Below are 24,360 nucleotides of genomic sequence, written 5' to 3' on the forward strand. Positions count from 1 at the left end.
CAATTAAAATGCTTCCTCTGAAGTGCATTAATGTGAGAATGTTAACAGGAGACTACTTAAGGTAATTTTATGGCTTAGCTCACAGAGAAAAAAAGAATTTAACACCCACCACAGAAACCACAGAAATAAAAAGGAAAAGCAAGAAATGATTACAATAAAGATACATTTACTTGAGCCTACAGACATATAAGCTATCAAAAAGTAACTGGAAGGGCTGGGAAGGTCGCTCAGTGGTAGAGCGCTTGCCTTGCATGCCTGAGGCCCTGGGTTTGATTCCTCAGCACCACATAAGCAAAAAGAAAAAAGCTGGTGGTGGCGCTGTGGCTCAAGTGGTAGAGTGCTAGCCTTGAGCTGAAGAGCTGAGGGACAGCACCCAGGCCCAGAGTTCAGGCCCCACAACCGGACCCCCCAAAAAAAAAGTAACTGGGAGAAAATGAGAGAGGGGGTAACACTGTTCAAAAAGAAATATACTCATTACCTGACTTATGTAACTGTAACCCCTCTATATATCACCTTTACAATAAAAATGAAAAATAGAAATTAAAAGAAAGATATCAAAAAGTCAATGTGATGAAAGGTATGACATCAATCAACATGCACTATACCTATACTGATTTGTTGAATGATAACCCGTATAACTTAAGATAATAAAACTATCATTAAAATGTTAATGTGAACAATATAAGCTTACTTATTAAGAAAGATGATTGACAGCATGGCTCAAGTGGCAGATCAACTTCCTGACAAACACAAGACCCTGAGTTCAACCTTAATAATGTCCCTCCGCCTCCCTCCAAAAAGAAAAGTAATAGTTTAGATGAATGAAATGAAATTCAACAAACTGTGATGTGAAAGAAATATTCTTAGCATCCAGCCATTTTGGTGGATAAGGTGGGGGAGGAAAGTCTGAGATTTAACCCATTCGTGTGACTGCTAGAACAAAAATACTTTAGGCTCTTCTGTATGTTAGATGCAATTTCTCATGCTTAAATCTTGCTTATCTTCCAAGACCAGGTTCAAGGGGACTCTTTCCCTTTCCTGTGACTCCTTTTCTACCTCAAGGCCCCAACCAGGCAGGCATTTACTACAAAGAACTTAGGACAAGGTACCACTGTAAGGTTTCATTTTTGCCTTTATAGGTATTTTTCTCCTTGAGAAACTGGAGAAAACAGAAATTTTTGGTGTCGCTAATCATAGCTATCCAAACTATGTTTATTAAAGTGGAGATGTTATGGACTGGAAGAGAAAAATAGGTATTTCACCGCATCACTTGGATGCATGAGCAGAAACATGGGTATCTGCAGAAGTCTGCCTGATGTGATATTAGATCCATATTGTAGGGAGGAGTCTTGGGGAAAGGACTTGAGGGCTGAACCAGCAGGTTGCAAAAGCCTTAAAGGTCATCCTCTGCTCTTTGGAAAATGACCAAAAGGAAACATGGCAGGACTCCCAATTCATTTTATTTTCTGCTTGTTCTCTTAACACTAGCTAAGCTAACAGAAGAGGAAGGATGGGAGCTCTGAGGCTGAAACTAGTTATAAGAAGCCATAAGTTCAAGTGACAGGGAGGCCTGTGGTGCCATCATTTGAAAAAGGATCAGGAGACCTACTTGGTTGAGGTAAGCATTTGAGGTGTGTGTGGGCTCCCCACCCCGCCTAGAGTCAAGTAGCATCTCTAAGGAAAATGAGAAGCCAGGAAGACACCAGGCTTGATAGTTTTCTTTTCATGGTAAAGAATGAACTCTGAAAAGGAATGTGTATTGGTCATGAGTAGAGGAAGAAGAAGGAGCAGAAAAAGAAATAAAATGAAATAGATAACTTAGAAAGTTTTACCACCAAAAGGAAGAAAACACACCGAGGAAGTGGACAGTTCATGAGTTTTTTTTCCCCGAAGGCTGAGCAGCATGATGACAATTAGGAAGAGAGTAGGGTGATGGCAAAGACTTAATTTTTGGCAAACTGATAAGGAAGGAAGACCAGAGAAAAATGGTTAAAGGGTTCCAGGGAGGTGAGGATGGGAGGTTAGGGGGATAGGAAACTCTTAAGAAGTCTGGTAGTGAAGGGAAAGGGAGCAAGAAAAGGCATAGGTGATTAAAAAAAAACTTGCTCTTCTTTGTGTTTTTTTAAAAAGATAGAGAATATTAATTTGGTTTGTAACCTAAATAGAAGGAGTCAATAGGAAGAGGAGGAAGGGAGTGATGCTATCAGATTAGAAAAGGATTTTGAGTAAAAAGCAATGAGGGCTAAGTATAGCATTACAACAGACAAGACTTACTCAAAGGAGAAAAAGTTTCTGTCCCAAGTAACTTAAATATACACATATGTATTATATGTATATATATATAATATACACATATGTATTATATACATCTACATATAGAATTATATGTATATGAACATACATGAACATAATATAACATCCAAATGCAAGAAGTACAATTAATTATTATATAATTTATACAATTTACAATTCTGTTGAGGGCATACCTAAATGAATAGAGACAAAGTTGAAAATTGTGTTAATTAAAGAAAAAAACTAACAGGTGTAATAAGCAGTCTAAGGGAGTGGTTTCAAACTTTGTCACAAATTCTTTTTCAGAAAAGCAGGTATTTCTCTACTATCACAGAAAAAGGAGGAGAAAAAGTCAAATGAAAGTAGGGAGGTACTGAGTCAGAAAATCTTAGCTTTCATTTTCTTTTTTGAATATGGAGCAATAAGCAGTTAAATAAATCATTCTGTTTTATTCTTTAGCTACATGGGAATAATATCTTTTTCATAACCAAAACATCGATCAGAAGATCATTTTGTGGGGTCTCTAATGTTGGTCTTACTCAGTGTGTATCTCCTATTTGCCAGTAAGATTTCTTACTGGCTAAGGGGATGGCTTGAGTGATAGAGCACCTGACTAGCAAATGTGAGGCCCTGAGTTCAAACACCCCTGTCACCAGCAGAAAGAGCGAGAGCGAGCGAGCAAGCGAGAGAGAGAGAGAGAGAGAGAGAGAGAGAGACAGACAGACAGACAGACAGACAGACAGACAGACTGATATACACAGAAAGACACACAGAGAGATTAATGTTCAATGTACATTTGTTTCTATAAACAGGAACATTGATCTTAGGGATGGAGGTAGATCTGTGGTAGAGCCCTTATGCAAAGCCTTGGGTTTGAGCTCTAGCACCAGGAAAAAAAAAAAAAGAAATCTTAAAAGTAGGTCTTATTGTAAATATCTGGTTGGCTTTGATGATCTGTGTAATTCTGTCTATTTCTGAGCACTGGATACAGGGTCAAGCCATTCACTGCCTAGAAATACTGAACAATCATATTCTATTCTGTCAGCCCCTCCCTGGTACTCCTGGGAGTCATGCAAGTGATTACTCATTGCTTAAATCAACACTTAATATTGATTTAGTGCCAGCAATGTGTAAGCAGAGTCAATGTAGAGGAAGCAATGAAGTTCAGAACAACGTGACACGAAATGAAGTTCCAAAAGTAAGTCAAGGAAACAAAGTGGCCGTATGAATGTGGTCCGAGAGTGGGCAGCACGTATTTCACAGTCCACTTGGACTTCACCTGACCCACCTGGGAGGTTGCAAGTGATGCAGGAAGTAAGTACAGCATGGTTCTGGAGTACATAGCAACACAATGAATGCTCAAGTGCCTCTTGTCTTCCTGATACACACCTCAGTGTAAGATTAGCCCTCCTCCCTCACATGCCGCCTGTGGCTCTGGGCAGATTCCTTTTCCCATACAGCCCCAGGTAGTTGGAAGCACAAAATAAACCACCAAGAAGAGCCCAGAGAACACAGTCTCAGGTGCGGGCTTCTGAATGGTGAGAATCTGTGATTGCTCCTTTTGAAACAAATGATTCGACCAGAAGAAAAATTAAACTTCCCTCTTTAGGCCAAAGAAACACTTTCAAAAAGGACAAAGAACCAGGTGCCGGTGGCTCACACCTGTAATCCTAGCTACTCAGGAGGCTGAGATCTGAGAATTGTGGTTCAAGGCCAGCCCAGGGAGGAAAGTCCATGAAATTCTTATCTCCAATAAACCATTAGAAAACTGGAAGTGGTGCTGTGGCTCAAGTGGTAGAGCACTAGCTTTGAGCTGGAGAGCTGAGGGATAGCACCTAGATTTCAAGCCCCACGACCGACAAAAAAAAAATGACACCCACACATTTGTAGGGAAAAGGATGGATCTGAAAACCATCATATCAAATGAAGTGAGCCAGGTTCAGAAGTGGATGACATACCTAACATATATTATATAATATATAATACATATACATACACATACAGGATCATATATATGAATGCCATGTGTATCTTCTCTCTCACACACAGACAGATCTATATCTATTTATAGATATAGATAGACATGTGTGGTCCACTGACTAAAGTATGCCATATGCACAGAAGAGCTACCACAATGGTACCCTTTGAACAAGAATATGCACTTAAAAATAGGAAGTTAAAACATTTCTTGACTGGTGTATATTAGTATATTAGTCATCAGTAGGAGGGAGCAGACAAATGAGGATGGGAGGGAAGGCTAATATAGACAAAATACTTTATGTCTATGGGTGAAAATGAGACAAGGCAATTTGATGAAACTGGTTTGGGGAAGGGGAGGAGGGAGGAGAGAAGAAGGGGAGGGGGAAGGGTCTGTGATCAAGAAGCATTGCATACATAAATGGACTAGTTGAAATGAGACCCCTTTGTACAACAAATTGATGTCATCCAAAAAAAACAAAGCATTTTTAATGGATTCATTATATATTAAAAATATTATCAGATGGGGGATGGGCATGGGATACAGCCCTGGATGGGCTGAGGTGGGTGGATCATCTGAACCTGGCCAACATAGTGAGACACTGCCACCACCAGAAACTAAACTAAAACAAACAAACAAGACCCAAACAAGGGTCTGGGAAGGTGGCTCAGTGGTAGAGCGCTTGCCTTGCATGCATGAGGCCCTGGGTTCGATTCCCCAGCACCACATAAGCAAAAAGAAAAAAAGCTGGAAGTGACGCTGTGGCTCAAGTGGTAGAGCGCTAGCCTTGAGCTGAAGAGCTGAGGGACAGCGCCCAGGCCCAGAGTTCAGGCCCCACGACCGGACCCCCCCCCCAAAAAAAAAAGACCCAAACAAGCAAGCCTTCTAACTTTCTCTCCCCCCCTCCCAAAAAAAGGTTTGAACATAGAAATTATCCACAGCATGTTTACTAAACTGACTTTGGAATTCAAAAGCCACACAAAAGTGTTACTGATGAATATTTATAGGTAGTCATTAGTTTCAGATAGGTAGGTTAATGGCAGACTTCTAATGAGCCATGTATCCAGTTAGAAATCCTTGGGGACTCATAATCACGGTGGAAGGTATATTCACAACCCCTTGGAACTATGTTTTCCTATTTTAAATAATTTTAATGATCTTAAGTGGCATCTTATATTATTACTTATAGTTGCCCTGTTCTGTGCTTTATTTGCTGTCAAAGTGGTCAAAGAGGAAGTTTCAAATCAGAGAGCTGTCCCTGTGGGAAAAGAGAATCCAATTTATGATTTCCCCAAGAAGAATCTCATACACATTCACCTAAAGAGCATTCAGCTAGAGAAAATCATGGGACTCTTGTGTTGGAGTCACTGCAATCCAATTTGTGTGATGTGTTGCCATCATTCCTTACAAAGAATACATCTGCCTGGAGATGTGATAAAGCCTGAAGTTCTGGTTTGTAGTTCCTGTAGTTCAAACTGGAGAATCATCCGCTTCAGAGGTTGGGTATTGGACACTCAAACAACCTCACTGCTTCAGGATACACCGTTCTTCACAATTTACATGAAAACCCTGCACAGGGAAGAATTCCTCTAATTGGCACCGTTTTTTTTTTTTTTTTCCAACAGCATTTAAATATCAGGCCAGCTGGATCTCCACAGCCCATGTGAATTTAATCAGCATACTCTTCCCAGAACCTATATTCTATAATCACCGAGTACTTGAGCTACATCTGTCATCCAAATCTGGTTGTGATCATTTGTCATCGTTAGTTCTACACATCGACAAATGAACCATTCCAGGGTACCCTCCAAGGCACTCATTTTGTAAAATAGGACATAAGAGAAATGGTGTCTTTGAAAATGAAATGCCTTAGTAAACCCATAAGGCTTGTTTGTTTTCTCTCTCTCTTCTCTCTCTCTCTCTCTCTCTCTCTCTCTCTCTCTCTCTCTCACTGGGGTTTGAACTCAGGGCCTTGTGCTTGCTAGCCAGGCAGTCTACCACTTGAGTCACATCCCCTAGCTTTCTCTAACGTCCTCTTTTCCAAATTCCTATATGGAATGTTCTTTCAAGGCTAAAAACATATGATCAATCCGTGACAGTTTACCAGTTGAAATTGCAATTGTTATCTCAGTCCTTACAACATTTCTAAATAGCAAGAATTTTTTTAAGTAAAAGATAACAGAAAAAAAATGATGACAGAAGCCGGGCACCCATGGCTCACGGCTGTAATCCTAGCTACTTAGGAAGCTGAGATCTGAGGATTGCAGTTCAAAGCCAGCCCGGGCAGAAAACTTTGTGAGACTCTTATCTCCAATAAACCACCAGAAAGCTGGAAATGGTGCTGTGGCTCAAGCGATGGAGCGCTTGCCTTGAGCTGAAGAGTGCTGGGCCAGCGCCCAAGCCCAGAGTTCAAGCCCCACGACCAACCAAAAAAAAAAAAAAAAAGATAACAGAATAATACTAAAGAAAAATGTTACTTTTCCCTGTTCCCCTCCAAGATCCACTGTCATTAACTTAGCTTTATCCCTCAAACCAAACAAAGGAACCTGGACCTGTCTAATGTTCAAACTCGGTATCAAATAAAGTGCTGTAAAGATGACTGATTATATGTGAAAAACAAAACAAAATAAAAAAACCCACAAAGACACATCAACTCAAGTGATTCTTGAAGTTCTTAGAATCTCTTGAGGAGATAAAAAAGAGGCACAAAATAATACCCAGAATGTTTCACAAATGACACATGAACAGAGGTTTAGCAGAGGCTAAGTTCAGAGCCTTCTAAGGTCATCAAAAGGTGATGAATATGTTCCTTAGTAGAGGACAATGGTAGGGGAAGGCAGTGGGATTTGAGGCATGGAGATGCTAACCTGCTAAGCTATGAATACACACATGGCAAATGTGCATAAAACACAGGACAAATCATGACAAATAGCATCCCCTAGTCTCCCTTTTTCCAAAGCATGATGACTTACAAATACAATAATATTAGATGTAAAACTGCTCATTGAACTTCTATAGAATAGGCACTTAGAATCTTCTTAGTTAAAAAACAAACACTGAGAAATAAACTAATGGAGGTCAGGAAATTCAAAGAAGGGCTTTAAAGAAATCTAAACCAATCACTTACAGGCAAAATTGATCTCATAACTGATTCCAGATATAGAAACACTGGTTCACATAGCAGCTAAGTCACCAAACCTGAGAAGAATGTTTTTTTTTTCTGTTTAGTTTTATGAGCAAGAATAAATGTCAATGCAGTTATATTCTCTTGCTTGCCACTAGAACGCTAAATATTAAACTGCCCCTGGAGAAGGATGTAGAGAAGAAAAGGAAATTAGGGGAATCTTTTCTTCTCTTTGAGAAACAAATGTCTCTCCTTTCAAGTAAATGAACTTCAAGTTTCTTTTGTATCCACCTCAAGAGAGAAGCTAAAAAGTATTAGTGGATTTTGGTCTTTATTATTCCGGCCATGTTCATTTGCTCATGTTCAAAACATATGTGTTAAAAATCTCTGGGAGGCGCTGTGCATTTTAATTAGTTGGGTGTGCTGAAGTTGGTCTCCTTCTGAAGACAATTACATAAAATTTATTCTGGATTATTTGTAATGTTAGTAACTCAGAGAAGTGTCTGCACTTTCAATGAAGAGCTAAATTATACAAATGAAAAGAACGGCACAGTGGCACAAACAAGGAACCCTCGCTAGCTAGTGCACATAAACACTAATATCAAATGATGGTTTTGTCATGTGATCTGTCTCCCAGCACATACAAATATAGAACATGACCATAAAAAGTAACGGACCATGCCCTCTGCTAACTAATTTATGACAGCAGATCTGGACTGGAACGCCAGCTTGGAATTACCTTCTCTTCGCCTGCAGCTTTCACATATCTAGCTTTGTACAAAAGATCAAAGCCGTGTGGGGGCAAAGCAGACTTAATTTAAGGCTGATGAGCAAGTAGCCAGTCCCAAAACAATGGCAAAAATAGGTTCATCCACTGTATTTGAGGATATTTGTTGAATGACTCAGGGACTTCTTTGTAAACTTAAAAAAAAAATTATGTGGCAAGAAAAAACAAAAAAGCCCAAATCTTGTAGCTCTTCCAACTTTTTATATCAGAATTTTTGCTAGCCTGGTGAGCAGCTATTTAAATTTCCCTGTGGAGAATGATAAATACTCGATAATTATTTTATTAAAAATATAAAGTGATCCCACCATGTAACTAAATGGGAAAATGAAAAATGCTCTAGTCAAATAAATCCATTATGTAGCATTTATCTTCAAGGCAGTCTGGAATTCTAGAAACCAAGTATGAATCAGTTGGTAAAACAAAGGATATTATCTTGCTTTATTAACCTTTAACCCCTAGATAATCTCCCAAATCCCTAGTGTGTGATAACTACTTCACTTCCTTTGGGCAGCCATTCATTGTCTAATTCATGTCTTACACAAAGGGAGATGAGCTAATGTGCCTTATCAGATTAAAAAAAAAAAAAAGGTCACTGTGAGAGATAGTCCAGTGCGACAGGATCTTAGCAAATCCTTTCTGCCTCCACAGTCCTGACTTTCAAAATACCTACAAAGCTACCAACCCATAGCCACAGCTCACAGGCTCTTCACAGATTTAGGAAGCTAAAGCAAACAGTCTGGGTAGAAGAATGACAGACTTACTCTCTTTCTGTGACCCTCCTCTCTGCATCCTGATAAACCAACGATTAGCTTTCCTGTTGGGATTCAGCGCTGCCTGGGAAGCTTCAGGCTGTCAACTCCAGTAGATCCTGATAATACCACACCAGGGGAGGCCTCTCGTCCCTTCTTGGGTGCTTTATTCTGCATTTACTAGCATCTATATCCAGCCTGGGCAACAGCCTTCTTGTGCTAACCAGGCTGTAATGATCAAGGCAATTTTCTTGCTATGTGTGGAAAAGGAAAGGTTTCCCTTTGCTTCACTTCTGTATCTGCCACATGAAATACTACCCAGAAAGCTGCAGGGTTACAGAACGTAATCCTCTAAGTATCACTCAGTCATAGATTTCATTTGCTTTACCTAGCTCGTTTGTGGGCAGCTGCTTCATTGAGCTTAGGCCCATGTGTCTTCCCAGAAATGAAATATCTATATTGCCCTTGGGTGCTTTTGAATGGGTGCAAGGAAGAACAGAAAGTTTTTTTTACATATTTATGGAAAATATTGTGTTAATTTTGGGAAAAATATAGAGGAAGATACTGCTTTGACTCTAAGGTGATATGCTTTTCAAAATAGTGCAACTGGCCCCTGGGAAATACCACTGTCAAATGAAAATGTAACAGGATGACTCAAAGAAAGAATGCTTATTAGTTCTCTTATAGTTCTTTCTTGTTTTCAAGATGAATGCAGAGATTCTGTAACTTAAAAATTCAGTAAGTGAATTTAAATTTTAAAAATTAGATTGAAGAATCTATTCAAATCCTATCTATCTATCTATCTATCTATCTATCTATCTATCTATCTATCTATCTATCTATCTATCTATCTATCTATCTGTCATCTCATTTTTTCCCCCAGTACTCAGGAGATTTGAACTCAAGACCTTGTCCTTGCTTTGCTTGCTTGCTCAGCTGGTGCTCTACCACATAGTCTGTGCTTCTATCTTGCCTTTATGCTGATTATTTTGGAGAGAGAGTAAAAACTTTCCTGCCTCACCTTCCTTTGAATCACGATCCTCTGGATTTTAGCCTTCTAAGTAATTAGTGTTGCAGATGTAAGCCACCAGAACCTGGCTGCATATATAACTCACGGTAGTTTTCTCAGTGCCTTGGTATTAAGAAAACATTCCAGTTTTGTAGCAATATTTCAAAGTGGCATTTCCCTCTGAAGCCAAATGTTACTTTATTGCATTGTGGTTTTTGTCACAGGGTTTAGACAATAGAAAATAGAGGCAGTAATCACAGCTAAGTCTTTCAAGAAGACTCAGCAACCTTGATTGAGTCAAAGCTGAGACATACTCTCAGATAGACTTAAGAAATACTTTGGAGTTTGGCTTTGTTTATTCATTTGCTTTCCTTTTATACTTTCCAGACGTGCCACTAGCACCAAGTAATGCTCTGAGATCAAAGTTACATGAATACTTTGGACTTATAAAACAGTGGATAATTATTTGGCATCTTATGGTCACTGCAAAAAGAATGAACTCATTCTAATGGAAAGAAACTAAGTTACTTCTGTAGATATATCTCTCTATTCATATACGAGTGCAATAAATCATTCAATTGCTAGATTTGAAAGTCTGTTTTGTCTTTTTCTAGATCTAGAGAAATGGGGGTACTGAGGTGAAAAAACTCTTCTGAGTTTTTGGAATAATAATACATACACATTAACAGAGACCTTATTATAGTTAAACCAAGTGGCACACTAGATGTTTCCCGAGGTTGTGAATTCTTCCTTCAGGCACACAATGAGTTACATTTTCCAGCCTCCCTTGCAGCCAAGAATTGCCATGAGACTGAATGAGGATACAGGTGACAAATGCCACTTCTAGGCCTCTAGAAAATTCTGCCTGGAAGTAATCTTGCATTTAACTCAAAGGCTATGGACCAAGAGGAGATGGGACCCCAGTATGGAAGAAGCTTGCTCCCTGCCACAGCAGACTGATAACCAGAACCACAAGAGATCTTATATGAACAAGAAAAAAAAAAGGCCTATGTTGGCAAGCCTTTGAGATTTGGGGGCTTTTTGTTGAAACTAATGCTGAGTTCTCTCAGGCACCTGACTTCTGGCTGTTCTCTCTCAAGCATCCTCATAACTACTTTGCAGGTAGCAACCATTGTCTTTATCCTTATTTTTAAAGATAAGACAACTCAGAAACTAATTGCCTTACTCCTGGTGATGTAATTGAGAAGTGGGTTTGGTTATAGTGGCTCTGAAGAAATGTACTGTTGGCTTTGCCAGGTTAATTCACCAATAGCCATCCAGAAAAAGATAGCAAAGTTAAGAGAGCCAGACAGTATTATGTTATTCTTTTATCAGGCAGTACTGGGGTTTGAACTCAAGGCTTTGCGCTTGTGAAGCAGGTGCTCTATTGAGCCATGCCTCCAGCCCCAACTCTGTTTTACTGCTACTTGGATTAACAGAGCTAATTCAGCAAATCCAAAGTTTCTGCTCCTAAACACCTTCACATATTTAAAAAAATTAAAAAAACACTTAAATTAAAATTTTAAATCTGTTTATTTAAATATAAGAATATAAAAATGTGTCTATTTGTCATATATCATGTGATCTTTCATACACATATACACCATGTAATCTTTGAATCAGCATTCATGTAGCTATCTCTTCCAACATTTATTATTTATTATTACACATACTAAAATCCCAAACATTTCTACTGCTTAGTGGCTTGGACTTCTCACACACCTAAACAGTGAACTGAAATCCCACAGTTACTGTCACTAGGTTTTCTTTCTTAGTTTTAAACTGACAAATTATTAATGTATTTTGAACATGACACAAGGTGTACATGTATTATCCTTTGTAAATGTGTACAATTTTGTCTATCAGTTAAAACAAATTTAAATTTAAAAAAAGCACCAAAACTCTCAGAGGAAACTCTATCTAAGCTCTTGCATTTATTTATTTTTATTTTATTAAAGTAACAGATAACAGATGATAAGTAAAGAAAGGCTTTGTTAACTGGCACCTCCTTAATGCAACTACTTATAGATAATAATTTAAAAAACGAATTAAATAAAAAAAATTCTTGGAGAAAAGAAAAAGAAATGAATCCAGGACCAGATCCTGTAACGAAGGTCATTAATGTATCCTTGAATAATCTTTTTCATACTTATGAATTAGAAATAAATATATATCCCCTGTTTCTAGTTATTATAACGATAAAGAATAATTGAGCATTCCAGGGTGGAAGTTTCTTGGAAATTTTCTCTACAAAAATCTTTCCATCAACTGGAAGAAGACTGGCTTTGCAAATCATTGCTAAAAATTCTAGATGCAAATACTGGAAGGCCTGAGACGTTCCTCTGCCCACAGATTAATTTTATAAATTACAACAAGGGAGACAAGAAAAGCATAAGATGTTCTGCAAATGTCTTGCAATGAGTTTTATGTTGTAGATGTTATGTCAACAAGACAGGTGCTATTAAATTACAAGAGGTGATCCAATAGTACATTGTGAAATCAATTCAGTGGGTCATGACCAGTCTTTAAAAAAAAAGAAAGAAAAAAAGGACAGAGCAATAGGATGAATTACGAGAAAAATAAGAGAAGCAATGAACATGACAAGAATGTGCTCAACTGGATGGTGAAGTTAAATATATACACACATATATATTTATATACATATATGTATATATACATACACACACACACACATATATATATATATATATATATATATATATTGCAATAGGGCTATTTTCTAAATTAGCTAGATGGCCTTTATGATGTTCTTGATGCTTCTTTATATTTATATGTATGTTATTTTGTGCAAATGTCTGTATCTGAATTCTTTTATCTAAGATCAGAGATTACTCTTTTATTTATTCAATGACTGTAACATACAGGTAATGTATTAAAAGACATATATCATAGTTAGTGGAAGCTTTAATCAATTCAAAAATAACTCCAAACAGAATTCAAATATTGGATGGATCACGTGTTTTTGATCCAATCTGCTATTTTTCTTCTTTTGATTGGAGAATTGAGTCCGTTAATGTTTAGGGTTATTACAGAGAGATGTGTCATGTTTCCTGCCATTTTCTTCATTTCCTGTATTCATTACATATATATCATATATATATATTCCTGTATATTATATATACATGTATATATTCTTTTTCTATGGGGTTGAAGAATCTGAAAACATTTCTATTAGACAGACCTGTTGAGTAGTGACAGACGACACAATAAAGAAACTTCAAATGGAGTCATCATTGTCAGTCACAGCTGCAGACACCCCTGATTCTCTCAGGATAGATAGGGGGTGTGGATGGAGAAACTCAAGGCACATTATCCCATAGCCTTATAACAATTGTTTCAGAGTCCGTGATGAAGGGAATCAAAGGCAAGCCATATTAGTTTTCTATTGCTGCATAGCTAATCAGTAGCTTAAAACAACACTCATTTACTATTTCATCTATTATTCCTGCAAAGGCAGGAATGGGGCAGGGTGGAGCTAGGCTCTCTCCTCAGACTCATGTGGCTGAGACTACAAATAACCACTGTAGTTAAGTTAGCTTTAAGGCTTTATACTTCTACAGCATTAACTCTCAGTAGCAGAATCTGAGACACCACCTGAAGCTTTCTATTCTGTATTATCTTCCTTCCCTGTGTCCAAATTACTATTAAAGATTCCTTCTCACCAGACAGGATGGCTTGGGCATCACTGAGGAACTTATTGAAAAGTAGTCTTGGAGCCAGGCATGGTGTCTCATGCCTATAATCCTAGCTACTCAGGAGCCTGAGATTTGAAAAGCTCAGTTTGCAGCCAGCACCAGCAGGAAAGTTCATGAGACTCTTATCACCACATAAGCAAAAAGTTAGAAGTAGAGCTGTGGCTCAAGCAGTAGAGTGCTAGCCTTGAACAAAAGAGCTCAAGGACAGCACTCAGGCCCTTGAGTTCAAGTCGTAGCACCAGTACATATATGGTCTTAGGCCATATTCCAGACCTAATGAATCATAAAGCACAAAGAAACCTTCTAGAACACAGATATTTGAGAAGAACCAACTCAGCCTGACTATGCTACTTAAAATACAGAAGCTGATAAATGTACTTGAGGAAGTTACAGATAATCATAGATATGAATAGTCTTAATAAAAAAGCAATACAAAAATCAGAACAAAGAATTAGTAGTGAGCACTTCCTGGGTCATAAAAAGTTGTGAGACTAGTAAAAAGAAAAGGATACAGATGTTTCAAATGAGTTGACCTTCTACACTGATGATACCCATTGTCTTAATATAAGTTGGCCATAGTCATGTGACACATTAGTAATTCGGAGGCACATTACATTTGTAATGCTTATCTACTGAGATTAAGAAGATAGAGGAACTATTGACAGCATGATCTGGATTAGAGACCGACCTCCATGTGCTATACATCTCATTTTTGGCTGTCTCTCCCAGGAAATGGTTCTGCTGATAGCCTGGTTTAGGCCTACTCTGCCCATTCAGTAGGCAGCCCTGCTTCTCACAATATCCACTTACCTCTTGGGGTTGTTGGTATTGAGAGGCCATCAGAAGGAAAGCCCGCTGGGCCTGGAAAGCTCCGTGCACCATTTCTGCCTATGGATAAAGAGAATGGCAGTTTGAATGTCTGAGTGCCTAAACAACTCATTACCATATAACCTAGCAGGTCCAGGCCGAGAATAGACCCGAGGAAAAAAATGTAAGCAGATGTTCACACAAAAACCTGTGTTTGTGGCAGCATTATTCACACTAATGTTAAAACAGCATGAAATGTCCACCAACTCATGACTGGATAAATGAAGTGTGATGTTGTTGTAAAGTAGCATATTATTCAGCCTTAAAAAGAAATATAAGACAGTCACATTCTCCAACATAGGTGAATCTTGAAAACATTATGCTGAATGACTGAAGCCAGTCACAAAAGAGCACATTTGTATGATCCCATTTATAGGAAATGTCTGGAATAAGCAAATCTACAGAGACAAAGTAGATCAGTGGTTGCCAGGGGCTGGCAGGAGGGAGAAATGGGACATGAACTGCTGATAGGTAGAGGATTTCTTTTGGGCGTGGGGTGCTGCGAATGTTCGGGAATTAGACAGTTGGTGATCTCACCTTGGTGACACAGTACACTAGAACACATGGAATCATAAGGATGAATGTTAAGATATGTGAATTGTATCTCAACAAAGCTGTTTCCAACATTTGAGCCCCAGTTTTCAAAGAGGAGGGTGTCTCTCTCTCTTTCCAACTCTGCTCAAAATCTGTTATACACTTTCTATTGGGGGTTTGGGATTTTGCTCAGGAAAAGAGCTCTTGCTCAGCAAGTGGAAGGCCCTGAGTTTGGTCCTTAGGCACTACAACAACAAACATGAAAAGCTAAACCCAAAGACTTTCTTTTGAAAAGAGAATTGTCTCTAAGACATCTCCATGAAGATCTGTTCGCTGGGTGTCAAATGAACCCAGAAAATATATTTTAATAACATTTAATGTCTTTAATTTTTTATTATCTTTAAGTAGTTGTACAAAGAAGTTCCCGTTCTACAAAACAGTATACGAATACAAAGTGTCTGATAACATTGTCACCCATCGCTCCTAATCCCCCCCTTCTCTTGCTTTTCTTCTTTAAAAATGGAGAAATGGAGCTTAGGTGATTATATAAATTTCACATTTCACAGTATTGTGGAATAGTAATACTTAGAGTCACAGACACATTTTCACCTTCACAAGGCAAATTGTCATTATCATGGTCTATAAAGTTTGTGAATTCTATGAGCTTTGACAATACAGTTATTTCTTCCATATCAGGTGATATATTTACATTTCTTTCCTTTTGCTTAGTGTAAGCTGTTCCTTCTTTCCCTCCATTTGATGTCTTAATAGAAGGACTAGCATTTAGACTCAAGATTACCCTCCCACAAAAAAAGATATACATTTGGGAATGACCTTAAATACATATTCTCTTCTCCTCACTCCCTACTCACACTAAGTGTACCAAGAAAAAGTAATTTTAAATACCCCTACCACTCAGAATTAACTATATCTGAGTATTTGACCTATCTTTAGGTATAAGATAATAGTGTTGACTTGGAATAATTTGTTACAAGCAGCATGCTTTGAAAATTAAAGCTTTTTTAAATGCTTGACATCTTAGAGATAATCATGATTAACAGTAGATGAATGTCATTGTAATCAACTATTAAAAACCAATGCAGGTGGGGTGGGTTGTATAGCTAGAGAGTACTTGCATAGCATGTGCAGGGTCCTGGGCTTGATCCACAGTTCCACAACTATTCAGAGACTTACAGACTAGAGTTATACTTAGTACTATTTTTTTAAAAATAAAATTATACATTTTAATCATAATTGAATAACATTAGAGATGAAAAAGTAAAAGGGCTGTAAAACTTCAAAGAAAAGAATTTCAGCAGTATAGATGTTATTATGTCCCAAATTATCTTCCTAAGGTTAAAAAAGGATTATAAAATAGAAAGAGATTGAAATAATGACATGCTTGCATTTCAAACAACATGCTATAATTTTCTACAGTATTGGTTGGACTGCTTGCTGAGAAAGATGAGAAAATAACTTCTTACCTTTTCCCCTCCATCCATTTCTGGTCTCCTACCTTCCATATTTTCTAGTTATTATTTTTATTCTGATAAGTTTTTGTCATTGATAGACTACCTGTAACCCCAATTTCCACAGTTGCGTAAATGTTCTACATTTAAGCAAATGGAATGTGGTCACCACCATTTAACCACTTCTGGGTAATCTGAATGTTTTGTCATTGGTTGGATATTTGATATTGAGTATTTTCAATGAGGTTGAAAATACTCAGAGTTGCTCTCTTCTCTGAGGTTTAAGCATGCCTCCTTGCTGTCATCATGTCTGTGTTATTCTTGGTGGCTTTTCCTTCCCCATGGCTCAAGACGAGATGATGGCATTTGTCCAGTAGGAAACTGACTTACTCTGGTTTGATTCTGAGAGAATTATTTCTTTATCATTGAGGTTTAATAGCTTTATTATTTGGCTCTTGAGCATTTCTATATTACTTTTCTTTTTTTCTTTTTGGAATAGATTTGGTCCTTTCTCATTGCAGGAAAATTTCTTACTGTATTTTTCAATATGTTTTCTGGTCTATTTATGAGAGCTTTGGCTAAGTGATTCTAGTACAGAGAGACACAAAGGATGTATATTTTCCCTTATATGCAGAGGTTAGATTTAGCTTATAAACTTTCAAGTAAATATGTTAGGTGGTATATGTTAGAAGTGTATACAAATGTATTAATTAAAATATGATAGATTCAAGAGAGAACTTGAATACTGCAATTCCTTAGAAAGGCAAAGTTAAAACTCAGTAAAATAAAACACCAGGAAGTGGGTACTTGAAAGGGGTTGGGGTCAAGGGGAAAGGGGTATACAAGAGAAGAGAACCAGGGAAGAATGTAGTCAAGAATCTAGTATATATCCTACAAAATTAAGAACAGTGAAGGAAGGGGTGAATAGGAAAGGGATGGTGACAATGTTGAAAGGGGTGACACTGATCAAGATACATTGATCAACATATCATAAACTGCCTTATTAAATGACAACTCCTTTGTACAACTACTTAAAGTAAATAAAAAGGGCAAAAAAGAGATTCTAATGGTTGCCTCACACTGATTAATATATGAATGTCTCCACAGATTTTAGATTCTGTCCTTAATTACATTGCCTACCTAATTTCATTGTTACCTGTGATCACATATTTTTCTATTATTAAGCAAAATTTCAACAAATCTCACCTATGTTAAAAATACAAACACTTTTTGTGCATTAATGCTATATTTAGTTTTTGACTTGTTAGATTTTTCCATTCTGTTTTTTTACTCCACACATCTCTATATGTTTAAAGTTACTTTTATACTCTTGTTGAATTCTCAGAATATAAATTACATTCTTATTAAACGGCCATGTATTTCTGCTGCTTAAGTTAGTTTTCTTCAAGGATGCTACAGTTTGGATCTAGAGTGTCCACCAAAAGCTCATCTATAAAGGGTTGTGCCATAGTCCTTAGTGCTACTGGGAGAAGCTAGAATCTGAGAGGTGGGGCCTACTGGGAGGTCTTTAGGTCTTTGAAAGGGGACCTTGAAGGGGATCCTGGCATCTTGTTCTCTTTTGCCTCTCATTTTTTCCTTTTGTTGCAGACCATGAGGTGAACAAATTCTTCTGCCATAGATACACTCTTTTCTCACAGAACCAAAATCCATAAACCAAAGGATTAATGATTTCAGGCATTTTGTTTCAGTAATGAACACACAAAAGAAGAGTTGGGACCTTTCTACTTTGCAGGCTATGCTGGGCCTTACCACATGACTTTTAGCTACAATGTTGATCTTTTTCATCTTGCCCATGCTTAACTCACTATGTCCAGATAAATGTTTTCAGATAAAACACAGGTGATTTCTTGAGTCTCTTGAAACCATATTGGAGATCAGTTTATTTTCTTTTCCAACAGCAGCTGGAGGTGAGATGCTTTGTGTGGTCTCCTCTTTTAATGGCCCATAGGAACAGAGAACAGGGAAAGGAATTGCTCCACAGTGGTGGTGTCCAAGCTTTATTTAAGTCTTTGGGTGCTGCTTACTCTGGGATTTTCCCCCCTTATGAGATAGGCTCTTGCTATGACACTCAAGCGTGTTTGGAATTCTAGGTAGCTAAGGCTGTCCTTAAACTCTTGAGATCCTCTTGCCTCAACCTTCCAAGAGTTAGAAACCAGTATTGCTCAGCTGCTGTCAGTTACTGGTCTGTATTGCTTAGATTGTGGGTTTTTTTGTTTAGTTTCTGTAAGGAAGTTGATTTATTTTATTTTACTTTTTAAATCCTGCATCTCCCTCATCCTTCTTTATTTGTGGAAAGAGAATTATTCTTTCCTAAAAAGAAATCTCCCCCAAGAGAATTCAGTATTTTTTGGTCACAGATTTATATTCTTTTTTCACTTAATGGTTTCATCTTTACTCTTCTTGCTAGCTGCATATCTGTTAGGGGACAGCTTCTATTTCTGCTGTTTTGATTATAACTTACTTGTATGATATTTAGCTAAGAAGTGAATTGATACATTTTTTAGAGCAGAGCCCTCTTATAATTATATGAGGATTAGGTTAATTTCATCCCAGTGTCAATACCAGTCAATTTTCTGGGCTCCATGTATAAATATATTAACTCAACAGGAAATAACTAGGTTTTTAATCACTCCATCCATGATGACATTTTAGCATCTATAAATTTTCCAAAATTTGTTCTAAAATGGGCACCTTTCCCTATTGCTTCTCATTGGCATTTTTCCTAAAAAGAAGATGCTTGAAATCAAACCAAGATTTGTAGACTGTTTACATTTATAATCACAAAAGCAATCCTCATCAACACGATAGATTGCTTAAAGACATTTTGAAACATATCATCTTCCCTTCTCTTTTCTCTGGTCAAAGTATCAAATTTCTGATAGTAATTAGGGAAGAAAAGAGAGTTATTCAAATTTCACTGACCTGGAGAACATTAAGGAATTCTGATGTTCCAAGCTGTGCCCATGTTTTCTCCATGAATCAAGACACATTTTTTTTCAGTGATTCAGAAGGACTGTAATGATCATACTTCCCCAAAAGAAGATGACAAAATTCAATTTTCACAGGTTGGGTATAAATAAAATAACTGCAATTCTCCCAGCAACGATAATATGGAGATACCATTCTCATCTATGATAAGCCTTGCAGAGACTCTGAATTATTGTTGCCATGGGAACAGTGATCTGGGATGGCCTGACTTCTATAGTTGAAATTGTAGGCCAGAGGTGGCATTTAACAATGTTTTTGTAGCTATCCCAAGAAGAACACTGTTATTAGCCTTTTCTATTTTCCCTAGTAACAACATTTTGCCTGTTGCTAATAGAGCAATTTTCTGGCAGGTCTGATTAGTGAAGATGGGCAATTTCACTAATTAGTCTCTTCCTGCAAATGGCCTTTCACTCAACAATAGCCGTTGTGGTTGGGATGGAGAATGGTTGGATACCTGGATGGATATCTGCTTCAAACCCTGTTCATTTTGCTTTGCTTCTATAGAAAAAGTCTGAATGAGGGTTTGAATGTCCCTTCTTTTAGCTCTGTGGAACTGTGGACACAATTAGCCGATGCTGAACAACATCCATTTAGAGCATCATCGGTGCGCATGTCAAAGGACTGCCATTCTAACTTTGAGATATTCAGATCCACCAGCTTCTTCTTTCTGTAAAATTCCATGAGTCCCCTGCACCAGACAGCACCCTATTCAGGAACAATTTTACTGAACCTGCTGAGTCTGGTGGCTCTGAAGGGAGAGTTTGGCTCACTCAGACAGTTCAAAACATTGTGAAAGAAAAAGTCAAACGTAGGGCTTTTCAGGAAGAACAAATAATTGAGGGCTTTTTGCTGAGTTTGTCCATCACATGCATGCAGGGCTCTGAGTGCCTCAGTGACCTTTGTGTGGGAACATGTGGGTCTTTCTGCCCATGATCACGTGTGTGCAGAGAAGAGAAGGGTAAAAAAAATCAAGGCTATGCATTTTATCTGTTTTATCAGTTAGGACTTTGGTAAGTGGGATTCTAAGGCAGACAGGTTGCTGGGATGTTGATTATTCTGTGGTCATAGGGTGAAGAGCAGGAGGATGAATTCCAGTGATCAGTTTAAAGCAAGCCTTGGGAAACAGCAAGCAGACACCAGCTAAAGATGACTTATTTTCATCTAATCCTCTTGGGAGAGCGTGCTGGTGCTCTGGGGAAACCCGATTGATCTCTGAATACCCACTAGAGCGTTGCAGCATTTCACGGGAAAAACTACAGGCTGCAAAATCCCAAATGGGTGGTAAAATAAATACATCCAACTCGGAGAAAGGGCACAGGTAAGACTTGGAAGATGGAAAAGCAGCACTGAGGTGCATGCATGTGCTGAAGGCCTTTCCAGATCCTTCTGATTATACCAGCTCTCTTCCTGAGGACAGAAGGGAGAGAGTAGGGGCCCCCTTCCTCTGACTAAGGACAGGGTATCTGTATATTTGTGTGATTTGCAGGTTCCTAGGCAGGTTTGCCTGACTTCTACTTCATAATTAGAGATACTGTATTCTACCTTGAAGGGGAACTTTTTTGAACTTTAGCCAATGAAGAAGTAAAAGGGACTATTTTTTGAGAGTAAAAAGGGGTGAAGGGAGGGAGGGAGGGGTGGGGGAGGAGAGAGAGAGAGAGAGAGAGAGAGAGAGAGAGAGAGAGAGAGAGAGAGAGAGAGAGAGAGAGAGAGAGAGAGAGAACGCAAGAATGCTAAAGATAACCTTCACCTATTTCCTGGTTTTGTTGAAAATGAGATGCGGTCATGGGGCCTGAACTCTAGGCCTGGGCGCTGTCCCTCAGCTCTTCAGTCAACGCTAGCGCTCTACCACCTGAGCTATAGCACTATTTCTGGCTTTTCTGCTTATGTGGTGCTGAGGAACCAAACCCAGGACCTCATGCATGCAAGGAAAGCACTCTACCACTGAGCCACCTTTGCAGCCCTGATGCCTAATCTCATAGTCATGAACATAAGCACTGATCCCTTAAAGTTAGATTTTAGAGGACATCTGAGATGACACATTATGAACTTGAAAAAAAGAAAAAAAGCTTAATTGGGTCTCTCTTGAACATAAGTTAAAATACTTGGCCTCAGTCCCACCTGTGGAGTTTCCAAATCAGGTAATTTGGGTGAGCTGAGACGTTGCATTTCTGACAAGTTCTCCAGGGCTCCGGACCACACAGAAAGCTATAGGTTCTAATGATATGCTCCATGCTTTGTCTATTACTTTGTCTCTCATTTCCACCTTGTTTTTCATAGTAGCTGAGTTAGCACAACCCCTCCCAAGGCCTCTCACTTGAGAACTGCACACTCAGCCCATCAAACAGGGCTCATTTCATTCAGCATTTGTTTTTTCTTTTGTTGTTGTTGTTTGAAGCAAAAAGATGAAAGGCTGGTGGGGGGGGGGTGGAGGTGGAAAAGAAGTATTTTTGCCCAAGGTTATAAAGCCAGTTAGTGACCAAGTCAGAGGCAAGAATTCCTAACTCCAGATTTCTAATTTTTCTTTTATTATCAAGGGAGGGACTTGAAGCATGAGAAAATGGGAAAGTTTGGCAATTTAAAAAACATGCCAGTCTGAGGATGGCAGTTCAAAGCCAGCTCCTGCAGAAAAGTGCCTGGGACACTCTTATCTCCAATTAATCAGAGAGCTGGAAGTTGCACTGTGGTTCGAGGGGTAGAGTGCTAGACTTGAAAATAAAGGAGCTCAGGAAACAGCACCCAGGCCCAGAGTTCAAACCCACGGCTGCCTCTCTCCTCCAAAACATGCCAGATCATGTAAGCTGGATGTAACTGCGGTGTCAGGACAACATTATTTTGAAAAATATCAGCAAGGCTGACTTTGAAGCCCTGACTACTTGTCTAATGGAAGACAACAAGTTAGGCATGAGCTAAGCCAGGCATGAGAACTATCACCACCCAGCAGTATTTATAAAACAGTCGAATGAGCACTTTGCCTCTGTGCTGAGTACAGGACAGTGCAGTAATGGGGCAGTACAAAAGAAGAGTCAAAAGAAAGAAAACAAGAGCCCTGGGTAAAAAAAAAGTGCTAATGGTGTTTGGGAGCAGTTGCTGCTGGCTAAAGAAAGAATGCCTCCTGCCCTCCCCACACACAGGGAAAGCCTGGATATGGACTTGTAATCGCTTCAAGAGTTCTCATTTCTTATAAAGGGTTTGGATAAAGCCCAGACTTCTGCCTGGTTTACAAAGCCCTGTACAATCAGTCTTATCTGCATCAGAGCTATGATTCCTAAGTACTCTCTGTTCCATTCCTGGGGTGGTCTCCCAAGCACCCCAGCACTCTGCTTCAAAGAGCCCTGGGAACAAGAAATTTATTTATATACCCACAGCCTGTCTTGCACAGCATTTTTTTTTTTTGCCTTTCTGAAAAAGACACCAAGATGTAGAGAAGATGGTGAATTTCCCAAGGTCGATAGACAAGGTGTAAAATTGTCCAGGTCTCCTCATCGGCACGAGTGTTCTTTCCTTCATCTCATACAGATGATCACTTCGGATTAACTGTGAACAGTATCCAGCCCCGCACTGCTTCCTCAGTGACCCAAGTCCCTAAAGAGTCAGCTTTTCATGTTATTTTATTTTTGTTTCCTCTGCTGAGTGGGGTTTGTGAACCATAGATAATCTATACTTACTTCCTGCTTCATGTGAATTCTACTCACTGTGGAGAGGATGGAAAATTCAGCTCAGGAACGGAGTGAATTTGATGGCAAGTAGTCAAGAAGCAACAGATGGGGGATAGACTCATCCTGAATCACTGATGGTGATGGTGTATTCTATGGGCATTTGTTTTAGCCCAAGGTCTGAGTGATGCAAATCTTGTGCCCAGTCAATCATGGTTAGGGAGAAAGCAGTTTCTTAGGCTAGACTCCCTGGTCATGAACAGAGAGGTTCTCTAAAGTTGTCATGAATGCCTCATGCTCTGGGTAGTGCTGTTCTGTCTCTGCTTCCTCATCAACGTCCCAAGTAGACTCAAGGGGTCTACTTCAATGTCCACCTTCCTCCTTAAATCTCTGTCCCCACCTTATTCCTTGCCTGAATAAGTATTCAAGAATTATTGAACAGTCTGATGACACACGTGTAACTTCAACTACTCAGAGTTTGAGGTAAGAGGACTGAGGTCTGAGGCCAGACCAGGCAAAAAGCATGAGACCTTATCTAAAAAAAAAAAAAAGAACTAAAGCAAAAAAAGGATTGGAGGCATGGCTCAATTGCTAGATGCCTGTCAAGTGCAAGGTCCTGAGTTCAAATCCCAGCGTTACCAAAATGGGGAGAAAAACTGCTGGAAAGGGGTCCAGGCATGGGACAGCACGGTCAGGCTTTCCAATGAATATAAATTATTATGAAGTTTAAACTCGACAAATGTCAATATCTAAGTAGTTGATGGAAAAACTAGAATATTTCCATCTATGTCCAACTTCAGCCACCAGAGCGAAGAGTTAAACTATTTGTTCCCCTCCATTTTCTTTTTAAATGAGGAAAGCATCTGTTTTATTTTTTCAGGGGGCATTTTGGAGCGTCCATCCCAGCGCCATCCCCTTGGTGATCTAATATCTTCCTGCAATGGGGGCTGGGGTGCTATAGGTGAGTGGGGTGTTATGAATGCCATGTAGATGCAGTCATCTGGAGGAGCCGATGATGAGACATTGATGGAGGGGACTCTGCAGGAAGCACTCTGTTTTCAAAGGATTTCTCAAAAACAGCCAAGTCCTCTAATGATGCTTTTTCTTCCACTACATAAGATGTGTGTGTGTGTGTGTGTGTGTGTGTGTGTGTGTGTGTGTGTGTGTGTGTGT

At 38.8% G+C, this 24,360-nt stretch overlaps 1 protein-coding gene across 1 annotated transcript in view; it reads right to left on the bottom strand.

Annotated features, from left to right (window-relative positions):
- Cap2 (cyclase associated actin cytoskeleton regulatory protein 2) overlaps nucleotides 1-24,360 on the bottom strand; it is a 123,830-nt gene that overhangs the window by 52,509 nt on the left and 46,961 nt on the right. Inside the window, exon 4 of the mRNA XM_070024512.1 lies at nucleotides 14,466-14,543. Within this exon, the coding sequence (XP_069880613.1) occupies nucleotides 14,466-14,543 (78 nt within the window). The remainder of the gene's footprint in view (nucleotides 1-14,465; nucleotides 14,544-24,360) is intronic.

Source organism: Dipodomys merriami, unplaced genomic scaffold (assembly GCF_024711535.1).
Source record: "Dipodomys merriami isolate MVZ:Mamm:240054 unplaced genomic scaffold, mDipMer1.0.p SCAF_16, whole genome shotgun sequence".
Taxonomy (NCBI): domain Eukaryota; kingdom Metazoa; phylum Chordata; class Mammalia; order Rodentia; family Heteromyidae; genus Dipodomys; species Dipodomys merriami.